The 22,636-nt window shown below is 59.7% G+C and overlaps 1 protein-coding gene across 3 annotated transcripts; it reads right to left on the reverse strand.

Moving 5' to 3' along the window:
• Positions 1–504: 504 nt before the first annotated feature.
• Positions 505–13,918, reverse strand: SLC4A3 (solute carrier family 4 member 3). Of its 3 annotated transcripts, XM_037143584.2 has the most exons (23): positions 13,786–13,917; positions 13,476–13,619; positions 12,974–13,139; positions 12,110–12,396; positions 11,899–12,014; positions 11,277–11,476; positions 9,599–9,747; positions 9,288–9,468; positions 8,708–8,843; positions 8,242–8,425; positions 7,720–7,819; positions 7,087–7,271; positions 6,080–6,305; positions 5,657–5,875; positions 5,170–5,318; positions 4,773–4,967; positions 4,129–4,347; positions 3,732–3,821; positions 3,025–3,191; positions 2,349–2,602; positions 1,831–2,000; positions 1,491–1,664; positions 505–820 (listed from the first exon to the last, which is right to left on the reverse strand). In XM_037143584.2, the coding sequence occupies exons 2-23, from the start codon at positions 13,524–13,526 to the stop codon at positions 743–745; spliced, it is 3,696 nt and encodes a 1,231-aa protein (XP_036999479.2). In that variant the 5' UTR covers positions 13,527–13,619; positions 13,786–13,917; the 3' UTR covers positions 505–742. The 3 variants fall into 3 exon arrangements, with proteins under 3 accessions (XP_036999479.2, XP_036999497.2, XP_053522882.1); XM_037143602.2 differs by lacking the exon at positions 1,491–1,664 and having other exon boundaries at positions 13,786–13,918; XM_053666907.1 differs by lacking the exons at positions 11,277–11,476; positions 11,899–12,014; positions 12,110–12,396; ... (1 more) ...; positions 13,476–13,619; positions 13,786–13,917 and adding an exon at positions 10,180–10,560.
• Between the last annotated feature and the right edge of the window lie 8,718 nt (positions 13,919–22,636).

Below are 22,636 nucleotides of genomic sequence, written 5' to 3' on the forward strand. Positions count from 1 at the left end.
TCAGGAATCCCAGAACTGCCTCTTTTAAACCAGGAGAATCCAAAAACGGTCCAGGGATCCCAAATCCAGCACCACCCTGGCGTCTAAGGGATTGGGCTACCGTCCCTGCTCTTCTGAATCAGGAAGAGATCAACGTCTTACATTCTCTTCTGTAGCCCCACAGCCGCTGGGCAAGCACGGATTTCCCTGGTGGCTAAAGTGAGCAACCACCTCCTTCTCCCCTCCCCCATTCACCCTTCTAAACAAGGGCTGGGTTAAAGGCATGTGACCTTGAGCCAGACCTTGAGCAGCTGGCTCCTCTGCTGCACTTGAGGGGCTCAAGAGGGTGATAAGGCCTAACTCTGACCTTCTGTGGTCTTGGTTCTCCCTTTCCCCCAAGAATTCTGTCCTTGCCTCAACCCTCTTCTCCAGTTTTGATGACCCTGAAAATAGAATTCTTCCAATTCCAGATAGATAAATATGACCTAAGAAACCAGACAAGGAACCAAGAAAGTGAGGCAGACACAAGACAAGGGGTGTGGTTATAATGAGCTCAAAGCCTGTGCCGGTCTGGTCTGAGAGAGGACCTGGATGAGACAGAGCCTTGGGCAGAGTCTGAAGGCCCCTCCAGCCGCAGCGTCATCGTGGTCCCAGGCACGTCTTTGGGTCATGAGGGGCCCGCTGGCCCTGGAGCTGGGCTCTGGCGGGGCCAGGCGTCAGTCACTAAGGTGCCTGGGCCTCTGAGGGGCACCATGTCAGAGGATCACACAGGCATGTGCAGCTCGTTGTACTCATCCTGCCCATCCTCGTCGAAGTTTGGTTCAGCATCTTCTGAGTCCAGCTGCAGGAGGAGCAGAAGGTCAGCAGAGGCAGGGATGCCCGATTAGCCCGGCCGTTCCCCAGCTCCTCCCCTGGCCAGCAGCCCTCACGGCTCCCGACCCTTCCCAGACCTCACTGTCTGAAGGCACTGCGACCCCAGATGGAAGTACTTCCCTTGGGTCAAAACCTCATACTCCCCACAACCTGCAGTGGCAGCTCCTAATAACAAGACTAATGATACCACACGTGAAGTATTTTCTTGGGGCCACTCCTAGCTCTTGCAGTATACAAGCTCTTGCAGTATACCTCTGCAGACCACGTCTGGGTGGGTGATTTGCAAAAAGACGTCCCTTCCTCTAGATGACGAAAATAGGGTTCAGATAGATAGCAGCACCACCCCACCACACTTGTCCCTCAGCTATGCACTTCTGTTCAACGCACAGCCTGCACAGATGTCTGCAGCAGCCTTGTGCTTACTCACACCAAACCCATCACACCCAGTGCTTTACCCGGATTAGTGTCTAAGTCTCACAGCAACCTGTTAGCCCATTACATAGATGCAAGATTTCAGAAGAGCAGGTAACGTGTGGACAGTCAGACATCCAGCAGGTGGCGCAGCAGAGACTGGAACCCCGGTGTCCCTGATTCCAGTCCCTGACCGCCCTGACACTGCCCCTAGCTCAACCCCGTACCGCCTGCAGCTCTCTGTCCTGGAAAAGCCGGGGCAGAAGGCAACGCCTCAGAGGCACCGTGAGCAGCAACAGGAAGGGAAAGGCGAGCGAAGCCGCTGTGGACTTGACCACCCAGAGCAGCGCGATGCATCCCAGCTGGATGCAGGTGAACAGGTGCATCCGCCACGTCTTCACCTGGGAACAGGCAGCAGGTCTCACCACACTCCCACTCACATCTCTGGCGACCTGGCTCCCCACGTCCCAACTCATCTTCATCGTCTCCTGTCCGTGTCTGGCCCCGGGACGCCTCGGACCCTCTCCCCATCACCCATCTCCCCACTTCCACGCTTCCTGGCCACACCTTGGTCACGTAGGGCTCCTCGGGATGGTGTTTTGCTGGCATGAGGATGAGCAACAGACGCCGGGACAGCTGGATACCGGACAGCGACGTGACTCCCATGTACAGGAAAATCCCGAAGAGCACAGCTAATGGGATCTGGCGCAGCACAGCCCCCATGACGATGGACAGGCCTGCAGGAGACGACACAGACCTACCTGACCCCTCGGACAGCCCCGTGTGGACAGACAGGCCTAGTGGGGAGGGGGCATGGACCATCTAACTGATGAGCTGGGCCTCATCACCACTGATGAGAGAAGATGGAGCAGGACAGAGAACCAGAGAAGGATTTGGGAAAAGGGAGCTCATGGAGGGTCAAGAAGCAGGGCTGGCGGGCAGGGCAGGGGCCGAACAAGCCACATGCGGAGATTCAGAAGGGACCTGGGCCAAGCCTGGCATAGAAAGTTGATTTTGGGCCTTGGGGTCCAAGGAGGCAAGTCTGTGGGGCGGAGGCCAGGGCCCTGTAAGGTGGACGCTCTCACCCACGAGGCTGGAGATCAGCACGCCGGTGACCCTCTGCTCCCGCACCTCCTGGATCTGGGGCTTGTCTCCAGGAGCAATGGCGGTGCGCATGACGGTCAGGGCATTGACATGGGTGACGGAGCGGACGGTGGCAGCTGTGAGCCAGGGCAACCCAAAGAGCCCGCAGAGTCCCCCCAGGGAGCCGATCAGAAGCAGGTCCAGGTGGAAGCCGGAGCCTTTGAGCAGCCTCCGCGCCTTCTGGCTGACAATGAGCCTACGGAGAGAGGGCAGCGTGGGGGCGAGTCAGACCCGGCAGCCTGCCTGGCTCGCGCAGCACGGATGGGGTGTGGGGGGAGCCCAGGCAGAGCAGAGCTCTTCCCGGGACCTGCCAGCTGCCTCTTTCAAGTTCCCAAATTAAAGTTCTCACATGTAAGCAAATTTGAGCCAAATTCCTACACTGTGGATATTTGAAACACCCCAACAGCCAGATGCCAGATCTCACTACATTACTGTGGTTTAACCAAAATGAGAGAATGTGAGCATCACTGAGTGAGAGAACGTACCACCCAAGTGTTCTGCAGACTGTCGAGTGCCACCTGCACATGACACACGTCCAAGCACCCCAGGGAGACTGTCCCCCTTGCCGCCAACCCCGCCACTCTCCACGCGTCGCCCAGGGTCCCCTAGCCCTCTCACGCAGTGATCTGGGTCTCCATGAAGATCAGGATGAGGACCAGGAGGGCGGGGACCGCAGCTGCCACCATCATCCAGGGAGGGAAAGGACGGGCACTGCCCAGAGGCGGGATGAACCATGTGCGCTTATGGGGGGAGGTCACCGAGAGCCCCGTGGGCACTGTCAGCTTCTGCATGGCCAGAAGGAAGTCAGGGTTCAAGGACCCCACCCCCCCATGCTCGGAACCCACGCAGCAGCTGCTCCCACCAAGCTGTGTGTCCCCAGCATCAGGACTCCGGGGAACTGGGATGTGAACAGGTTCGGGGAAAATTAGTTTTGCACCCTCCAAAGGTGCTGCTCCTCTAAGGCTTTGGGACAGGGCAGAGACATGGCATAGTCCCCCAGATCCCCAGAACTGCCGGGAAACCTGCGGTGGGGTCACCTGTCATTCTGCCCCCAGACCCATACCTCTCCTCCAGGACTCTTGCCTAAAGGGTCACACACAGCCTCAGACCTCCAGGGTGGCCTCCTCAGCAGGACCACACGCCTGCTTCTGAAACCCCCAGCCCATCCACCCCAGTGTGGCCCCAGCGGGTCAGCGCCACTCCACTAGGAAAGCTGGGTTCCAGCCCTGATCTTGGCTGCTGGGCCAATGGGGACGTGTCTTAAGCCTGCCTCTCAAGGCCCTGGGGCGAGAACCAGCCGCTAGAGGGGCCTGGGGCTTACTCACCTGCGTGTAGGTGTCTGTGATGGAATAATCCACCAGGACCATCACCAGGATGGAGATGGGGATGCCGAAGTCCCCGATGATGCGGCGGGCCTTCGGAGAAGGGAGCAGAGGCGGGCGTGAGGGTCAGGAGACCAACGGGGGCTTATTACCTCCGAGTTCTCTTGGGTCTGAGCCGGTTCAGGAAGTTCCCCGACCTGTCCCTTTCAACCCCACAGGTGCCAGCCAGCCCAGGCGGGCATTCCTCTTCTGATTAGACTTCTCAAGGCTTCTGATGGGGGTGGGGCTAGTGATTTCAGGTCCATGTGTTGACCAGGAGAAGGGGCAGCCCCTCTCTGGAGCAAAGCCTGGCAGTGATGGTGGGAACTAAGCAAGTCCCACACTCCTGCCAACCACATACCTTGCCTCCCAGGAAGCGGCTGTTCCTGAACTTGCGTAGGAAGAAGGCAATGAGGAAGGTCCCGAGCATGAGGATGAGCGAGAGCAGAGCTGTGTTGGGCTGGTTCCTCGGGCCCGGCGGCCCCTCAGTGGGCGGCAGAGCACTCCCATTCAGGTCTGTCCTGGCCTCCAGTGCCCCCTCGGGGGGGTAGAATGGCAGCAGCGGGTGCTCCATGAACACCTGCGCGGGGTACAAGAGTGACTTAGTGCTCCCCTGGGCAGCTGACCCTGATTTCATCACCATCAGTACACCTGCAAGGCAGAAGGCTGGCCCCTCACCGACTCACCAGGCGACAGTGACACAGGACGCCCAGCTCCGACACATACACACCTCTACAAAAGGGGACCAAGGACAACCAGCCCCACAGTGCGGACAGTGACCACTTCCTCATGTACTTACGCAGCTGAATCCTGGAGTTCTGAACAACACCCGTGGGTTTGACTCCTCCCCCTTCAGCTCAGACCTAACCCAGGTTGTCCCTGCCCCCCACCCCCCACACCCAACAGAGCCCCCCTCTTTGGGCCCCCTCCCATGCTCTTCCCCCCAGGGTGCTGCCCGCCTGCATCTACACCTGCCCCGCCCCCAAGACCTCTCTGGACCTCCACCTTGTAGAGCTTGTGGAAGGTCTCGTAGATGAAAATGAGAGAGATGAGGAAGGCGAAGATCTCCTGGGTGAAAGGCGAGATGTAGCGGACCAGGAAGCTGCCCTCAGCGGCCACCAGAGCAACGACGAAGACCACCAGCCAGAGGCCAACCCACACCCGGCCGGTGAGGTACTCCAGGTCCTGGGATTGGCAGAACTGACAGCCAGGAGGGCGGGGTGGTCACCCACAGCAGTCTGCCCTGGACATCAGGGCCCCATGGGACGCGGGGGAGGAGGGAAGGTTAACGCCAAGAGGAAGGAGGGGGAGACAGCCGGGACCTACCGCCTGGGCTGAGAGAGGAGGGAGAGACAGGGGAGGGGCAGGCGATGCCTGGGGAGGAGCAGGACAGGGCTGTCACCTTGAAGAAGGCTTCTTCGAAGACCAGCAGTGGCCCTGAGAAGCCAACCACAAGCAGCGGCTGGGCCCCCAGCAGAGAGAAGAGGACGCCCAGCACAGCCGTGGACACGATCAGCTCGGACACGCCCATCAGCCCTTCGGTCTTCTCCCCTGGGGAGGGCAAGGGTCAGCGGCATGGCCTGGCTTCTGCCTGGCCTCTCTTCCTCATCTGGTCTACCCTAACCCAGGGACCCAAGAAAGGAGCAGTCCCCCAGAGCAATACACAGCACCTCTCTCCCCCGCCCCCCAACTCAGGTGATCATGGGATCCTCCACCTCTTCTCGCTCAATAGCCCCCCAAAGTGACCCCTGGACTCCCCTGCCCCAGCAGCTCCGGGCAGTCACACTGGAGACTCCCCCCTCACACCCATAAGCCCACAAAGCGATCTCTGGGACACCCAGAGCCTGCAGGTGACACGGAGCCCCTGACCTCTCGGCCACACCCCTCACCTAGCAGCCCCCCGAAGGTGATGGCGGGGCTGAGGGCAGCGAAGTAGATGAACAGCACGGCGGCCACGCACTGGGAGTGCAGGGCGTCCCGCAGGTCGCTGGGGTAGTGCGGGTACCGACGCTTCACATCCCGGACAAGCCCCCCGAACACCGAGCCAGTCCGTCGCAGGGGGTCGTCTTCAGGGGTCACCTCGGGGCCCCCCAGTTCCACCGACAGCTCTGGGGAACAAGGGGCTGCTGGAACACAGACCACCTTCTTCCGCTTGGAGGCCCTGAATCCTTCCCAGCTGGGCCCAGGGGGCAGAGGTTTGGGGCCAGGACCGGACACAGGATCCAGGAGCCAGCATGAGGCTGGAGTCATGGCCTCAGAAGCTGTGCCAGGGGGCTTGGGGCGCGGGGGCTCTGGGCCCCAAAGGGTCTAACCTTTCCCAGGGGCCACGTAGCCTCCCTGGGCGCTCATCTCAGCCTTGGTCTGTTCGCGCTCCCGCCGCTTCCTCAGCAGCTCGCGCTGGAAGGCAGCCACAGAGCGCAGCAGGTCGCGGCCCTCCACCTCCGACGGGGGGATCACGATGCTGCCGTCCAGGAACTCGCTGATGGCGCTCAGGAGGTCCTGCCGGTCGTCCGCCTGGTAGGCCGCCTCGTGAAACAGCTGGGAGCGGGAAAGCAGGGGCTGAGCCGACCCAGGGAGCCCCTGAGAGGGGGCTTCAGGGAGGGAGCATTAGGACATTCAGCCACACACATGGGTCAAGTCCAATGTCAAAATTCTGAATCAGGGGCCCTCCTTGTGGGCTGGCAGCTAGAGCCGGAACACTGCCTCTCCGAGTGCCTGCCCCTATTCCCCTGGGAGCATCCAGACTTTTCCACAACACAACCACGGCAGGGCTAAGCCCCTGGAGGCAGCGCAGAGGAATGAAGAGCAGCCATGTCCTGTTGGTTGACAGCACAGGGTCCAGCAGAAGCAACGCCTGCGTGAGTATGGTTGGTAGGGTACTAATGCGGGTGTAATAACTTATGGTTTTAATTGGAACATTTCACCTAAAATGTCATATGCTGTGCTTGAGCGGGACAGTGTTACGTCCAGGGTTACATGCCTAAGATTCTGTAATAAAGCAGGGGCGTTACATGTGCCAGACCCCGTATTCCAAACATCACACTCCTGTCCAAGCCCAGGACGAGCCACAGCAAAGACCCGCACATCAGCCCGCACACCCAAAACCTGGAGGTCTGGGCTGCCTCTCTCCTGCTCCCACCTCCCTCCCCCACGGCCCCAGCCTCCCCCACGCCCCTACTCCAAAGCACTGCCTCCACCCAGGAGGGCCTCCCGCAGCCTTGCATCCATAGGTGCTCTGGGCACAGTGAGAGAGACAGGGAACGAGGGGGGTCCAGGGGGACAGGCCTTGAGTGCCTGGCCCACAGGCTGCAGGACCAACCTTGTCAGACATGAGGGTGGCGATGGAGCGCCCGAGCTCGTGGTAGTCGGTGCTGGTGTGGCTGGGCCCCAGCATCACGAAAAGGAAGCGAACCGGCACGGGGACCTCCAGCACGGACTCCAGGAGCACAGCCTCATTCAGCCGCACGAAGGCTGCAGCCGGCTGCTCCAAGAAAGGCACACAGCCTGGGGGAGAACAAGGCACAGGGTGCTGGGCGCAGGGGAGCGGCCCAGGCAGGCCCCCAGGGGAAGTCTTAGCCATCGTGTACCCACCGTGGGGCAGGGTGTGCTCTGTGTAAAGCAACCCCATCCAAAAGGAGACTTATTGTCCCTGTTCGTGCGTTCGTATGTTTATCACAATTATCAACAGAGGGGAGGTAAGGGTCGTAAGGAAGGGCTGCTTTTTTCTAATTCTCACAAAGGCACTATATGGATTAGTGGCTGTCCCAGAAGCCAACAGCTGGCAGGGAAGCAGGCGGAGGGCAGGGGACGAACGGGCTGGAGCCGAGACAGGTTGGGAGGTGCAGGTGGGGAAGGAAGAGGCGGCCTGCAGGCCAGAGCTCAAGACAAGCAGACTCCAGTGGAGGCGGTGGAGACGCCCGTGCCCCTGCCCCCGGCGCCCGTCCGTCCTTACCCACGAGCACCACAGTAGCCTCAGCATCTTCCGGAATCTTCTCCAGCAGCTTCAGGCTTTTCCCCCGGTGGCCATCTCCCCCAGGCAGATGGAGGGGCTTCTGAGGACGCAGAACTGGAATAGGGCTGGGACCCAGACCGGAGGCCGTGGCAGGCCCTCCCTCCCCTTGCTCCAGCCCTGGCCCCTCCCCTCCCATCTCTGGATCTGGGCCCTGCTGTCTCCCGCCCCAGTCAAGGGAGGGACTGCTGGTAATGTACCCTACACCAGGAGGGGACCCCTTCTCCGAGTCTCCCACGACCACCACAGGACTTATCCTGTTGAAATGGCCCCCCCAGGCCTGCTCCATCCTCCCGTGTAACTCTCCTGTTTCTTCAGGGTGGGGGCCCTCGCACTAGAGGCCCCCCCACGGGCCTAGTACCAGGCATCCCACCTTCCTGACCCACTCAAGGAAGCGTCCGAGGCCTCCACTGAAACCAGAAGCCCTCCCACTCGCCCACCCCAGGTCAGAAAAAGGCGACTGACCTCCTTGGCATCAGGGTCGTGAGGCCAGAGCGGGGCCGGCTCCCCCAGGTTATCAGCCATAGTAGGCACCGCCCCGTCGGGGCCGTGACTGGGAGTGGGGTGGTGATTCCCCAGGACCGAGTTCACGCTGGAGCTGGACGTGTTTCGGGGAAAGAAGCCACTGTCCTTGTCATCGTTGGGGTGGCTGAGGAAAGGGCAAAGGAGGAGAGGCAGGTCAGGAGGAGAGGCCCTCACGGTGGACCAAGGTCCTGAGGGAGTGAGAAATGGAGGGTCAGGGCCTCTATCCCTTGGCCTCAGTGGGAAAAAGAACTTGCTAATGCTTGGTGCCATCCAAAAGTGAGTCAGGAACGACCTCCCCACCACTCGGGGTGCTCAAGCAGACGCTGGAAAGTCACACAGGAGAGTCTGTGCTCCTGGAGGGACAGCGGCACCAGGAGGTCCCGTCCTGGGCACCCCACCCTGGCACCTGTGCTTCAGTAGGAGGGTGCGCAGGACGCTGGCTCTGTCCTCTGGCCGGATCTGGTCGGACACAATCATGGTCTCCACCACGAGGTGTGCGATGCCTGGCAGAGTGGTCTGCTCCAGGTCCAGGAGGGCAGCTCCTGGGGGCACAGTCAGAGGAGGGGACACGGTCCCATCAGACAGGAGAAAAGCACGCCCCAGCTGCCACGCACACCCAGGCAGACAAACATGCACCCAAGCAGATAGGCAATCCCACGTGGCCACGGCCCAGCCAGGTTGTGAAAAGGGCAGCATGGAAGGAGGGCGTGGCCCCTCTCCGCCCCGGGAAGGAGGGGTCTGTTGGTTTCATCCACATGGACTGCCGTCCACGGTGCCCGGGTATGGCGCCAGGTCCCGGGACACAGCTCTGCCTCTCAGAGCTCACTCTGGGCCGGCAGCTGGATTCCACATCCCCAACACAGCAGCCAAACCTCGTCTGGGCCCAGGCCTCAGGGAGTAGTCCCCGGGAGCCGGGCAGCCTGGCACAGGCTCTGCAGTCTGGGCAGAGAGTACACAGCCCCGGGCCGGGCCTGCAGGGCCCCTACCGTGGGCGATGGTCCTCCTGAGCTCCAGGAGGCTGCGGAAGGAGAGCGAGGCCACGTGGGGCTTCCCCCAGCGCTCCGTCTCCTCCTCCACGTCCTCCTCAAATTTGATCCAGCGCGCCGTCTCCCGCCAGTGGGGCTCCTGGCTGCGGTCCAGCATCAGCTCATTCAGCTCCACAAACACCTGGGGTGGGCGCCAAGGGTGAGGGCCAGGTGAGCCATGGAGATCGGGCAAGGCAGCAAGGAAGGGAAAGGGAGGCTCTGGGGAGCAGAGGCAAGAGGAGCCCGCAGGCCCACCCCCTCGGGTCCTGCACCTCATGAGGCCTCCGGTCTAGCTGCTTCTTCTTCTTCTTCCTGCGCAGGATGGGGGCCAGGCCACTGGGGCTGCCCCTCCCACCCTGTGTTCGAGACGGCTTCTTCACTAAGTGCCGCCTCACGCCAGGGTTGTCCTCCAGCCGGTGACCTGCAGAGGAGGTGGGCTTGGCAGTCCCAAGGGTCTATCTCGGGGTCTCCGGATCATGGCCAGCCCCTCCAGCACTCTGCTCTGCCCAACCAGTCCACAGTCACCCAGGGGCTACACCCACGGGCGACCTTGTCCAATGTGGCTATTTCATAGATAAGGAAACTGAGGCCCAGGGAGGAGGAAGGACTAGTCCAAAGTCACACAGGGGACCACTAGCCAAGCCACAGTAAAAAGGCAGACCCCAGCTCAGCCCACAGCCCATGCCGCAGCCACTGCCTCTCACTCTGGAGGGTGATGACCCACGGCAAGTCGCCAGGCCCCAAACCCTGTCTCAGCACCCAGGTGCAACCCTACAGGTACGGCAGATTTAGGCAGCTCCTCGCCCCCCTCCTCCCTGCCTGCCCCTTCCAGGCCAGCAGCCCATTTACTCACAAGCTGGTCCCCCTGCCATGGGGCTCAGTGGGTCCCTGGCGGACTCCCACAGGTCACAGTGTTCAAGGGCCAGCACAAACATCTCTAAGTCCTCTGAGGCCAGTGAGTCTCGAGGGCCGACAGCTGGAGTCCTCCCAGGGCCCTGGCCCTCAGCATCCCCGGGCCCAGGGCTCAGGGCCCCGTCAGGCGTTGTGACCTCCTCCAGCGGGCTCGTCATTCCCGGACAGTGGCCGAGGCCCTGGGCCCTGCTCCCTCCCAGAGCCCTGACTCTCCTGAGAGATGGTAGCCTGGACGGAAGTGGCCTTTGTCCAGCCAGAGCTGGGACGGTTGGGCCTCTCAACCCTGACTCCCCACGTCCCCAGGATAGCTCCCGGCTGCTGTCAGCCCTCACCCCGGATCCGTAAACACACCCTCCCCCGACCCCCCCATTCTGCCACCACCACTGCTGCCGCCATCGGATTGTTCCTGTCCCTGTCCTCAGGCCCTGGCAACTTTCCATGACGTATTGAGCTCAAGCCCTCCTTCCCACCCCCGCCCACACACTGGTTCTGGGGGGAGGGAGGCGGGGTCAGCGGTGCCTCTGGCCTGGGCACGGAGCCCCACGGGTGATGACAGGTGGCACGGACACCAGGGCCTGATAAGATGGAAAGAATGTGCCGAGATCACAGCCAGGGCCGGCCAGGGTGGTGGGTTGGGAGGGAGGGGGCAGGCCCCCGACACAGGGAGAAGCAGGGCCTGGCCCAGTGGCTCCGACTCAGGGGGCCGGTTTGAAAAGACTCTGCCCCGAGAAGAGGACGGAGATATAATGGTATCTCCAAACATCAGGTGGAAGGGGGGCTCCCTTATTCCAGGGGTGACTCAGAGGACAGAATTAGGACAGAAGGACAGAGATGTCATGAAGGAAAATCTCAGCTCTGGAAACCAGAGCTGAGAGGTAGTGAGCTCCCCGTCACCAGCCACATTCTAGCAGACAGGGATACTGCAGAGGGTGGTGGCTCAGCCCTGAGATGGAGAGAACACAGTGCCTCTCCAAGGTCCCTCACAGGCTCAGTGCTCGTGGGAGTGGGCCATGGGGGCTGCCACAGGATGTCACTCACTTTTCATGTCATCCAGGTCCGCGGAGCCCAACATCTGGGCCTCCGCCTCGTCAGTGGGCACCTGCTGCTCTGGGCCACCCAGGCTGCCCAGGGCACTGCCTGGGCAGAGCCGCTCCCGAAGGTCATAGCTGGCTGATGGGCTCCAAGGCCGGCTCTTCTCCCCAGAGACTCGGGAGGCCCGGGCCCGGGGGCTGGGGGAGCTGAGGAGGCAACAGACAGCCTTGGACTTGACAGGAAGCCACAGTGGAGATGAACCAGGTTAGAGTCCCTTTGCCTCCAACTCAGGGCAAGGCCTGGAGTGGCCCCCTGAGCACTAGACATAGGCCCCTTCCTCCTGGGCAGAGGAGAAAGCTCAGCACCACCCTCCTGCCCCCATCACACTGGACTCCCTTCCTCTCAAACTCCACCCTCCTCTTCACTCTGACACTGTCTCCTGAAGGAGTCTTCCCCTCGTGGCCCTCTGACTCCTCCTTGCCAATCATGTGGACAGAGAGGGCCCCGCTCCCCACCTCCTCTGCCCCCTCTCCTCTCCTCTTCCCTTCTCTGGGGTCAGAGGAGGACACATTCTCTGGGATCAGGCAGGAGCCCGGGACCGCCTCTGAGCTGGGCTGGAGGCCAGTACCTGACCGAGTGCTGAGGGCTCTTGTCGGAGCGAGGCGCCCCTGAGGACAGGGGCTTGGTGGAGGCAGCCCTTCCCGAGAGGCTGGGACTGTCATCCTCGTCACTTCCAATGGAGAACTGCGGGCAAACCAGATGCGGCCTGGGCCCCTGCCCCGACCCAGCCACTCCACACTCACTGAGCAGCCAGCCCACCCTCGGGGGCAGATACTTACCTTCGCTTTCTGTGGGGACCCTGAGGGTGGGGGCTCCACAGGCTCTGCTTCGGACTCCCCTGCCTCTTCCTCTTCCTCTTCCTCCTCCTCCTCCTCCTCCTCCTCCTCCGCCCCTGTTCCCCCCTCCTCCTGAATGGGAGGGGTCCCCTCGGAGGGGGCAGCAGAGGTTTTCTCCTTCTTCCTCCTGGTTTGCCGAGCAGAGGCAGGGGGCAGTCGCCGCAGCTTGTGGGGTGGAGGCAGGCGCACCGAGAGCGGGTGGTGAGTGTGGTGGGATGTATGCCGGTGAACTGGGGGTACAGGAGGGTCAGTTGGGGCTCCCACGGCAGATGGGGACCCCACACCACCCTAGGGACACACACCTTATTCTAGCTCAAGGCCTCAAACGAGGGCACCCTAGCCCTTCCTCCAGAGCCAGGCTCCCCCTAACACCTGTGTGCACAGCCTGGCAGAGTAGGGAAATGGGAGTAATGCAAAGGGGCTTCATGAAAGAGGGGTGGTGGGGACACAACGCAGCACAGGAAGGAGAAGTCAAGTCAGAGAGCTCAGGAGGGGAGGGGAGGAGGCAGAGAGAGGTGGGCGGGGGGTATGGCAGCCTTGGGGAAGGTGAAGGTCACTGAGCAAGGCCTCAGGCCCACGTCCCTACATTTCCCCTGCGACTGGGACCCGGCTTCCCTGGCAGGTGGACAGGCGATGGGTGAGTGAGGCAGGATGACTTAACATGGCATGGTGGCCCAGCACAACGTCCAGCACAGCGTCCAGCACAAGATGGCACTGGGTGACCAAGCCAGTGGTGAGCACGGTGATGGTGGCAATGAAGGTGATGGTGGTGAGGGCAGCCACACTAGGGGTCCCCAGGCTACCCACACTCAAAGTCCCGCTCGCTGTAGCTGCGGCTGGGCTTCTCAGGGTCCCAGGCTGGGGGCTTGCTGATGAGGTCCCCAAACCTGCTCACAGCCAAGGTCTTGCCCAAGTCATCATCCTCCTCCTCCATGTCTGGGCTCAGAGGGGGCTCCTCCAAGGGCACCCGGACCTGCAGGTTCAGACAGCTCTCCTAAGGACCCTTGACCCATGAACGCCCCACACCCACCCCAATTCCAAGCCCTGGGTGGAGGCAGGGGAGACCAGCAGGCTCCATCTTCCACAACCCCTTCTTCCAGGGCCCCAGGCTGGGGTCAGCACCCCAGCCTCCCCAGGCTTGGGAAGACGGGACAACGGATCTGAAAAATACCAAAAGACCCCTCTTTCTCCATACCACCCAGCCCAGCTCCATCTTGGAGCTTGGGGGTCCCAGGGTCAGCCAGAGGGCACCCCAACTCTCTCTGGGATCTCCCCCGCTCCTCATTCACCATGCCCACGCGTCAGTCACCTGGGGTAGGGGGGAGGCGCCCCCGGGCGGCGGGATCACTCCGTTGGCCATGACCGAGAAGGTGGCTCGGGAGGCTCTCGCTCACTGAGGAACCCGTAACCCGGGCGAGAAGAAGGGGGCGCTGCGGGGACTTAGTGGGGAATCCTGGGGGAGAAAGGTGGGGTCTGGATCCTCGCATGGCCATCCGCTCCCCTCTCCGGAGCCCGATCCCCGGCCCGCCCAAGCGCCCAACCTAGGCCTGGCCACGCCCGGGATACCCTGGGGCCGGGCCTCGGCCCGTAGCGCCCCGCCCCACCCTGCCCTGCTGTACCTCGGGGCTCCGGGACGTGCGGCGCCCTGGCTGGCCTCTGCACCCCATCTCCCTCCGACTCTCGCTCCGGAGCCTGTCGCCGCGCGGGGCCGGGCAGCCCGGGGGCGCCCGGGGCGGAGGGAAGCAGAGACGGCCTGGCGGACGCAGGCGCCGGAGTCCGCAGCCCGCGGCTCCACCTCCTCGCGCTCCGCAGCTCCGCGCCGCCGCCGCCGCCGCTGCTGCTGCTGCCGCCGCCGGGCAGCACAATGGGAGGGGGCGTGCGGTGACTCACCTCGCCCCGGCCGGCCGTGCCCCACGCGCAGCCCCCACGCGCGGCCTCCGCAGCACCCTACCAGCCCTTTCTCTGGACGTCCCACACATCGCTGGGGCAGATCCCTCCCTCATCTTGCTTTTAGCCTCCCCTCCCCTCAAGAGCCGTGGGGGCGACCCCTCCGCAAACATAAGCCCCTCCAACCTGAGTTCACAGCATGGGGAAGCACCCGCCACCTCTCCATTCACTCCCAAGATAGCCCCAAATGCTGGGCTTCTGCCACCACGCACCACCCAATATTTGACCTTGGCCTCTGTTTCCCCACCTGTAGCCAGCGGGGCCGGGAATAGGAGTGTTCCAAAGTTCCATGGGGCTCTGAGATTCTGTGGCTGTTTCCATTCCTCTCTCCCTGGTCTCCCCGCTCCCCGAGGTCACATCTCCTTTTCCAAGGGCAAAGGTCTTTGGACCAAACTAACGGATTCGACCCTCTGGGGGTCTCACTGAAACTGAGCACTTAGCACAAGGCCATGTGCACTAACCCCACAATCACATGCATTAAGGCATCCCTGAATCCTTAGGAGAACATACAAGGAGGTCAGGGGAGAGCGGGAGATGGAGCTGATGGGCAGGAGAAGGTGGACTGGCCAGGCCCAGGAGAGGAAACCAGCTCCCGGGAGGAGGGGGAAGGGTGCTAGCCCTGATGGAGCTTCATGAGGGGTCAAGGTCAACCCTGTGACCTTGGATGTGTAATTTGCCCTCTCCGCCCCTGGCCTTCACGTGGTTCCCAGCCAGCCCAAAGGAAGATTGTTCTCCATTCAGAGCCACACAAGGGCAGAGGGGGCGGACAGCTAGTGTCTACCCGGCGCCCACTTTTGCTTTAGGCAGCAGCGGCGGGCCAGGCCCTCTTCCGGTTCATCTCAGCCTTCCCACAACGGACGCTCACAGAGGGTTGTTAACCGGCCGCGGTCACAGCTGGGAAGCAGGTTGCCGTCAGGGCGTCACTGGTGTATAGGTGGCTGCCTGAGCCACAGCCCCCTTTCACTGACAGGGTGCTGGACCACCCTGTGTCACAGGGTCTTGAGAGAGTGAAACGAGACACCAGTGTGGGAGTCAGCTGGGTATAAGCAGAGCATGTGAACTGTGCCCCAGATCTCAGGATGTGAGACCCATCTGTTATCGGTTGAAGTGCGTGCGTTCCTTCAAAATTCATATGTTGAAGTCCTTATCCCCAGTACCTCCAAATGTGACCTTATTTGGAAATAGCATAGTTGACAGACGTTAAAATAAGGGCAGGCTGGGACAGGGTGGCTCCTTTTCCAAGATGACTGGTGTCCTTATAAAAAGGAAAATTTGGACACAGACGCACTCAGGGAGAACGCCATGTGAAAACTGGAGTTATGCTTCCCCAGGCCAAGAACCACCAGAAGCTGGGAGGCCTGGAATAGACCCTTCCCAGCCTTGTGATGGCGGCCCCGCGCTCTCCCATGTCGCCCCGACCCTTTCTCACTCTGACCAGGTAATTTGGTTCCAAGGCTCCACCCTGAGTGTTGTTTGGGTGGAGCCTTCGCTTCCTCTGGTCTTCAGTCCACCTCCTCCACCTGGACATGGCCCCAGTCCATCTCCTACCCAGTCAGTTCGGACAGCAGCGCCTGGAATAACAGCGCCTGAGGTGGGTCTTTCGAGCCTGCGAAGTCATGAACTGGGCCTGGGACACGGATGCCCATGGACACCAGTTGGCTTGTCCTCTGAGGCCCTGCCATGAGTCCCGCTCCTCCTGAGCCCCTCAGACTCCCATGCTCCTCCCAGCCAGCAGCTTCAGTCTCTCGCCTTGCAAGCCCTTTCCTGCATCTCCTAGCCTATGGGATGCTGAGGTGCAATCTCCCGTGAAAAGGTCCTAGGAACTTAGACCCCCAAGTTCATCTCTCCTTCAGGGTGGGGGTGCCGCCAGCTGCCAGTTGTGTCAGTGTTTGGTCTCATCATTCAAGCACAGATCTCCTGGCATCCTGGAGGCTTCTCCATGGTGTCCCACTGCCTCCAGTCCCCCTCCCCCCCAGAGTGCTGGTCCCAGTGCGGTCTTCATTCCTGAGACGAGAATGCTCCTTGTGTGCACAAAGGATGGCCGCAGAGTGTGTGTGTGTGTGTGACAGAGAGAATATGTATGTGTGTGGCTGCCCTGTTGGCTTCCAGCTCAGAACCTGGAGACATTCAACAGTGACAGGAAGGGTAACAGCAAAGGCAGAAGCAGCACAGAGCATCCCTGTCATGCCATCCTCCACGGCCCAGTCTGACTTGAACGTCCCCAGATGAGTTTCTTACGGAGACTACACCTTTGCCACCAGGAGCCACACAGGGAAGGGATTCAGCGTGACGTCTGGAGCCAAGTGGCCCGAGTGCACAGCCCGACTCTGCTGCTCGACAACCGCGTGACCTTTCCGGGCCTCACCTTCCCCATGTGCGTGACGGAGACAGCAACGGGGGTGTGGAGAGAGTGAAGTTCAACCCTGTAAAAAGCACCAGGACAGTGCCTGGCACGTAGTAAGAGCTCAATAAGTGTTAGCTGAGCTTCACTACTACAAATCCAAGATACATAAGTACAGTGCTGGAAAGCCCTGAGGTAACTGGCAGTATGAAAAATGATGAATACACAGGCAGGGAAGAAGTGGGAGTTGACTCACACTTACAAGGGTGCAAGTCCTCCAGATGCCGCCCATGCAAATTCACAGTTGAAACAGAAGACAACAGGAAGGCCAGAACCACCTTTACCTCCACCGGGGTCCAGTCTGACACTCCTTGGCTGACGGGCCGTCTGTACCTTTGTAGCCCTAGGTTAGCAGGCTACAGAGCTTCTGCAAGACAGTGAACTGTGGGTTCAGGTAGCCCCAGGTTGGCACTCAGACCGACCTGGAACTCCCCTTGTCAAGAACACCTCCTCCCCGCTCTCCAGAGAGCAAGGGCCTGGTGTCGTCCTCGGTTGACCGGCCCCGTGGTGAGACCTTATTTTTACGAGATAACACGGCCTTGGGAAGGAGCTGGGCTCTGGAGTTGGAGACGCTCTACATAAAATACCAGTTCAGTGCTTGGCACGCGCTAAGTGCTCAATAAATGCCATTCGTATTATTTACTATTGCCATTACTCCGCTGTGGTTAATCAGTCGTAATCCTTATGTCCCTCGGTAAACCTGGACTCAGCTTTGAAACAAAGCTCGTCTCAGGCCAGTGCTGCTGTCCCTGGAGGCTCCCACCCTGCAGAGCTCACCTTTTAGCTCCAGAGGCAAAAGTTTATCTGCGGCTGGGATGGCATTTTTTAAAAAAGATTGTATTCATTTATCTTGGGAAGGGAAGGGGAGGGAAGGGGAGGGGAAGGGAAGGAGGGAAGGGAGGGGGAAGGGAGGGAGGGGAAGGGAGGGGAGGGAAGGGGAGGGGAGGGGAGGGAAGGGAGGAAGGGAGGGAGGGAGGGAAGGGAGAGGGAGAGAAACATCAATGTATGGTTGCCTCTCGTGTGCCCCCTGCTGTGAACTGGCCTGCAACCCAGGCATGTGCCCTGACTGGGAATAGAACCGCAATCGTCTGGTTCGCAGGCCCGCGCTCAATCCACTGAGCTACACCAGCCAGGGCTGGGATGACATTTTGGCATATGAAGCTATGTCCTTTCTCTCTCCTCCGCCAACCCCACCTGAGCAAGTAGCCCACTTTGAGTTGTGTTGTTTTGGGGAGTGGGGAGGGGGGTTTGCAGAGGAGGAAAAAGAAAGGGTTAGCACGAGTGGATGCAGTGGCCGGAGGAGCGAGCCCTTGCCTTCCTGTGAGCAGAGCAAAAAGGGGTTCCCCCAAGAAGCGGGGATCAGAAGGGGAGTGAGTGGGGCGACTCCTGCCAACCCCCTGGGATGAGGGGTTCAAATAGAAGGCTGTTTTGAAAATGTTGCAAAGTAATATTTCACGCATACCCAAGAGCGTGAACAGAAACCTACTCATTCACTCTACATCCTACACCAGGCATTGGATGCACACACATCGGCGAGAAAACCCGACCTGGTCCTGGCCCTGGGGCAGCTTGCAGACAATAAGCAAGCAAATTACAGAATGTGGCAAGTGCTGCGGTGGGAAATCTGTTACAGAGAACTTTGGACGGCACAGTCACGGACACGCTCTCTGAGAACCGCTGTGCAATGCAGGGCGAGCTCAGGAAGCCCGGGAGGGGCGGGCATTCGGGGCAGAAGGAAGAGCCCGGGACAGGCCCCATGAAGGGGTACTGCACTGATACTGGGGCGCTGAGGATCTGGATGGTTTTCCTGGCCGACGGGGGCTCCCCTGAAACCTGGACCACAGGGAGAAACCAAAGAGGACTAGAGGGTCAACCCGTGTGGGCATTCGACTAGGTCTAGTTTCAGGGAAAACCAGAAAGGGCCCGAGTTAGGGGTGCAGCGTCCCCTGGGTGAGAATCGCCTTTCTTAACCCTAGGTGGGCTCAGCTTCCTCCCTGTGAAACAGAGGTCGCTCGTCTCCTTCAGGGGTGCATTGAGCGCGATGACGTCAGCACAGAGCCGGTGCCCCCAAACGGCCATCATTACATTTGCCTGCTGTCATCTTCCACGTCCTTCATGACCCAGCCCCAAGGTGACTTGCTCCTCTCCCTCGAAGGGGACGTAAGCTCCGTGAAAGCAGGAGCGTGTCTGATTTGTCCTCGTGCGCCACCCCCACCGTTCCTCTCACAGAGCCTGGCACACTTTAAGAGCTCAATAAGCATCTGTGGAACTGAAGACAAGTGCACAAGTAATTATAGCAACTAATAAACTGAAGAATGTTTTTGTGGAGGAGAGAGAAGTCACTCGGTCCAAGATGATCCAATGACAGGATGAGCCACGGGAAACATGCCACGGCCTGCTCCCACTCCCGGCGGCGTGCGAGGCACAGTGGAGAAACAGCCGCTCGTGCACACGCGGGCAGCAAGATGCCGCTTTTCCCTCTTCCAAGGGCAAAGGGCATTTCTAGGCAACAAAGCAATTTAGTAACTAGCAGGCAGGGTTATTTTTTTTAAGATTTTATTTATTTTTAGAGAGAGGGGAAGGGAGGGAGAGAAACATCCATCAGTTGGCTCTCGCACACCCCCAGCTGAGAACCTGGCCCACAACCCAAGCATGTGTCCCGACTGGGAATCAAACTGGTGACCTTTTAGTTCGCAGGCTGGCACTCAACCCGCTGATCCACACCAGGCAGGGTGACAGGCAGGTTTTTAAACCAGCATGTATTTAATGGTTTAAGGTTCACACAGCACTTCGATGTGCATCACTGCCCTCAACCATTCTGTGAACTGGGCACGTTACTGATCAGCCAGCCTCATGCCCTCAGAGTAGACGCAGGCGCCACGGGCCAGGAGGGGCGAGGTACCTACTCGTGGTTAAATAGTGAGCTGCAAAACTAAGGCATAATTCTGAATCTCCTGCACCTAAACTCACCGTGGTTCTCCATGGCTGTCACGCCCCACTAGACCTTAGGTGGGAGATGCAAACGCCACGTGCACCCAGAGCCAGAAAGCACGGCACGTGCAGAACCGTGGCTCCATTTCCAGCCGCGACGGACAGTCTGGGCAGGGCATTCTCAGAAGCTACTGCAGCATCTGGGCAGAGGAGGAGGAAGGACCTCGCCCTCACTGCACGTGAAATGACTCATCAGCAAAGACGAACCCTCTCCCACAGACACGGAGAGATGGGTCCTTCAGGCTGAGCTGCTTGCTCCCGGCCCCCGAAATCTTAGGCAGTGTCAATGCCACTCAAGTGGGTATGAAGTACTACTGAGCCCCTAGGAGCTGACAAATACTTTTAAATATAATTTTGAACCATAATACAGTGAGTTTTAAAACATTTTTGATAAAAATGTAAAAAGTCCAGATCACCCTATTTCCTTCTGCCTCGTTCTCATTTTCACCCCCCACCATCCTTTCTGTCCCTCCCTCTAGACTTTACACGAACAGAAGCAAGCGTGAATATGTATTTTATCCTCTCTCACCTTTTTCCCCCACAGAAAATACAGTATCATGTTGTTACACACGGTTTGGGGAGTGAATCCTTTTCCTCCACAGCCACTGCCAGCAAGCCCAAGGCCAGAGGCAGGCAATCGATTAGCACTTGTTGGAGGGGAAGGCCAGCCCCAAAGGACAAATCGGTCTCAGGGGACAGTCCAGGGTGTGTAAGCAAGTCCTGCTGACTGGCATCTGTTCACAAGTGTCAGTGGCAAAGCTGTTCCCGTCTGCTCAGAGCGTGGCGGGGCTTGAGAAAGTACATCCTGGCACTTCTCCTAGAGAGGCGCAGGGTTCAAGGTCACTCACATAACCAGCACCTCTGTCTTCTGTGTCACCAACAAAAGAGCACGCACAGGACAAAGGATGCAGAGGACATCACTGAATTGTGAGAATAAAAACGGTCGGAGACCTCCAGCACAAAGAAATGGAAGAAGCTCCTCTTTCAACTGCCCCAGCCGCACGCCGCTTTGTAAATCACCCCAAATGGCTGCAGATTATTCAGCCCCCTCTGGACCATGCCCTGAAGGGGCTTCTGGGAGAGTGCTTGTAAATGGGCCCTGCCTTCATGAAGGCCGCAGCGGTGGGGCGGGGCCTTCCTCAGGACCGAGCGGGCTCTCCTTTGCAGAGGTGCAAAACCTCGGACGGGGAAGGGGGCTGTGCACACTGCCAGGAAAGTGGACTAGTATTTTGGGGAAGTTTTAATTTGCTTCAATTAAAAATCCAGGCCAGCCCTGAGCGACACAGAAGTAGGTGAACTTCTTTTCTGAACCTCTGCAGTGCTTTTCTGGGCCCCCTGCCTGTCTGCAGGTCTGCCACTGAGGGACCTGCATCCCAGCCAGCACTTCCCACCATTCCCTCCACTCCCTCCCACCAGACCAGACCTGGGCCCTGCAGGGGAGGGGAGAGGTGGGGAGGGAGGGAGAACCAGTGGGCTCCAGAAAACAGCAGAAACCCTGTGTCAGGGCCTCAGCACTGCCTTCCTGGTCTGGGTCCCATCCATCCACAGACAGCCGTTTTCTTGAAAACATGGGCTCTAGTATCTTGTGATCAAAGGAATGTGAGAAACGCTGAGACGATCAGCTGCTTTAAACACTGCATGGCGCAGTAAGGGCTCCCTGAGCCCTAGCTGTTAGGTTGTGACCACCACCATTATCTACAGGTGTTCCTCTCCATCTTCAAGGGAGCTTTAAATCCGGCCCCCAGCCGCCCTCCTGGCTGTCCTGGCCTGGGGAAGGCAGCTACTTTCGGGGAGGTAGTCTATGAGCCACTGGGGAGCCCCTCCTGCTCGGACATACGCTTTAATGGGCTCTGCGGCAGGACCTGTGCCCTGCTGGTCTCTGTCCAGGGAAGGTATAAAGAAATTCACCCATTCGGGGCACTTACGAAAGACTATGTAATGCGCACATTTCAGGAGGGGTAATGCTGGCCCACATGCAGGTCAGAAAAGGCGCAACTGGCCAGAGTGGCCTAACCATCCTGGTGGCCTTCTCCCACCTGGGGCCCAGCAGCCATTCCCCCGGGAACCCAAGGACCAGTCCTTCGTGAGCCAGGCCCAAGTCTGAGCGACTGGCCCGCAGGGCACCGGCTCCTTCCCATAAAACTCCATCCTCCAGGGCCCCGGGGTTTGAGGAGGGCTGGCTAGGTCAAGGGTGGAACTGGGCTCCTGGGGCATTTAAGTCTTCTCCAGCCTACTGCAACCACCCCTGTCCTCCCCGCCCCCACCCTGGGAGGCCCCACCCTGGGAGGCCCCGCCCTGGATTTCCCCAAAACAAAGTTTGCAGCAAGGTCTGACCAAGTTAACAGGACACATACCTCCCCTTGGGAACCTTCAGTTGAGGGCCCGTTGAGGGGGAAATAAGGAGTAGCCGCAAGACCACTACAAAAGAACCACCCCTCTTGCCCTCTAGGTCCCCACCTTCTAAACCTTGAATTCCAGAAATGCAGCAGCCCCAAAATGCAGACACGCAAAAATGTAAATTCTTCTCTGCAACTCAACTTTATCCTTCTAAGGAGCGCCCTTTTCCAACTAACAGGAAAGATACTCAGGTGAACTCAGGCCGCTGACGTAAACTCACTCGGTTCACAACGAACCCGGCCGCATCCCCATTTGGGGGTTGGGCCCACTGGTCCTCCTGCTGGACCCTGGCACACCCTCCAGCACCCTCTCAGCTGACTCCTGGGACCCACGGGATTTTGGAGACCCCTCCCTTCTCCAAGCAAAAGAAATCTGGGCAACTGTCACCGGCACTATCCTGCCGGGTCCTTCCTGACTGCCATCTCCATCCGCCCTGGTGGCCTGAGAAGCATCTGACAGGGCACCATCCTCCCTAATACCAAGCAGGGAGCAAGGCCCAGCGCCCCATCACCCTGAGAGCCGCCTAATGCCAAAGGAATTGCTCCTCCACCACTTCCGATGCTCTTCTCTGAAAACCCTTCACTCGCCACTCTGGAGTCTTTTCTGTCTACAATCCCTGGATTTCCAATCTCTTCTTACAGCTTAGCCCCTTCACTTAAAACCTAAAGATCTGGCATCTTCGTTCTCTCCACCTCCAGTCAGCTTGCAGGGAGAGACTCACCCAGGAATTGATA

This window comes from Artibeus jamaicensis, unplaced genomic scaffold (genome assembly GCF_021234435.1).
Source record: "Artibeus jamaicensis isolate MK-2021 breed Jamaican fruit bat unplaced genomic scaffold, CSHL_Jam_final contig_1015, whole genome shotgun sequence".
NCBI classification, from domain to species: Eukaryota; Metazoa; Chordata; class Mammalia; order Chiroptera; family Phyllostomidae; genus Artibeus; species Artibeus jamaicensis.

What these genes read in the sequence shown, in the direction of transcription:
- SLC4A3 (XM_037143584.2), bottom strand. Translation starts at nt 13,526, where the DNA reads ATGGCCAACGGAGTGATCCCGCCGCCCGGGGGCGCCTCCCCCCTACCC. An exon ending in CAGCGAGCGGGACTTTGAGT is followed by an intron (nt 12,397 to 12,973) that starts GTGGGTAGCCTG and finishes CTGTACCCCCAG; the next exon opens with TTCACCGGCATACATCCCAC. An exon ending in ACGACCCTGATGCCAAGGAG is followed by an intron (nt 7,820 to 8,241) that starts GTCAGTCGCCTT and finishes CTGCGTCCTCAG; the next exon opens with AAGCCCCTCCATCTGCCTGG.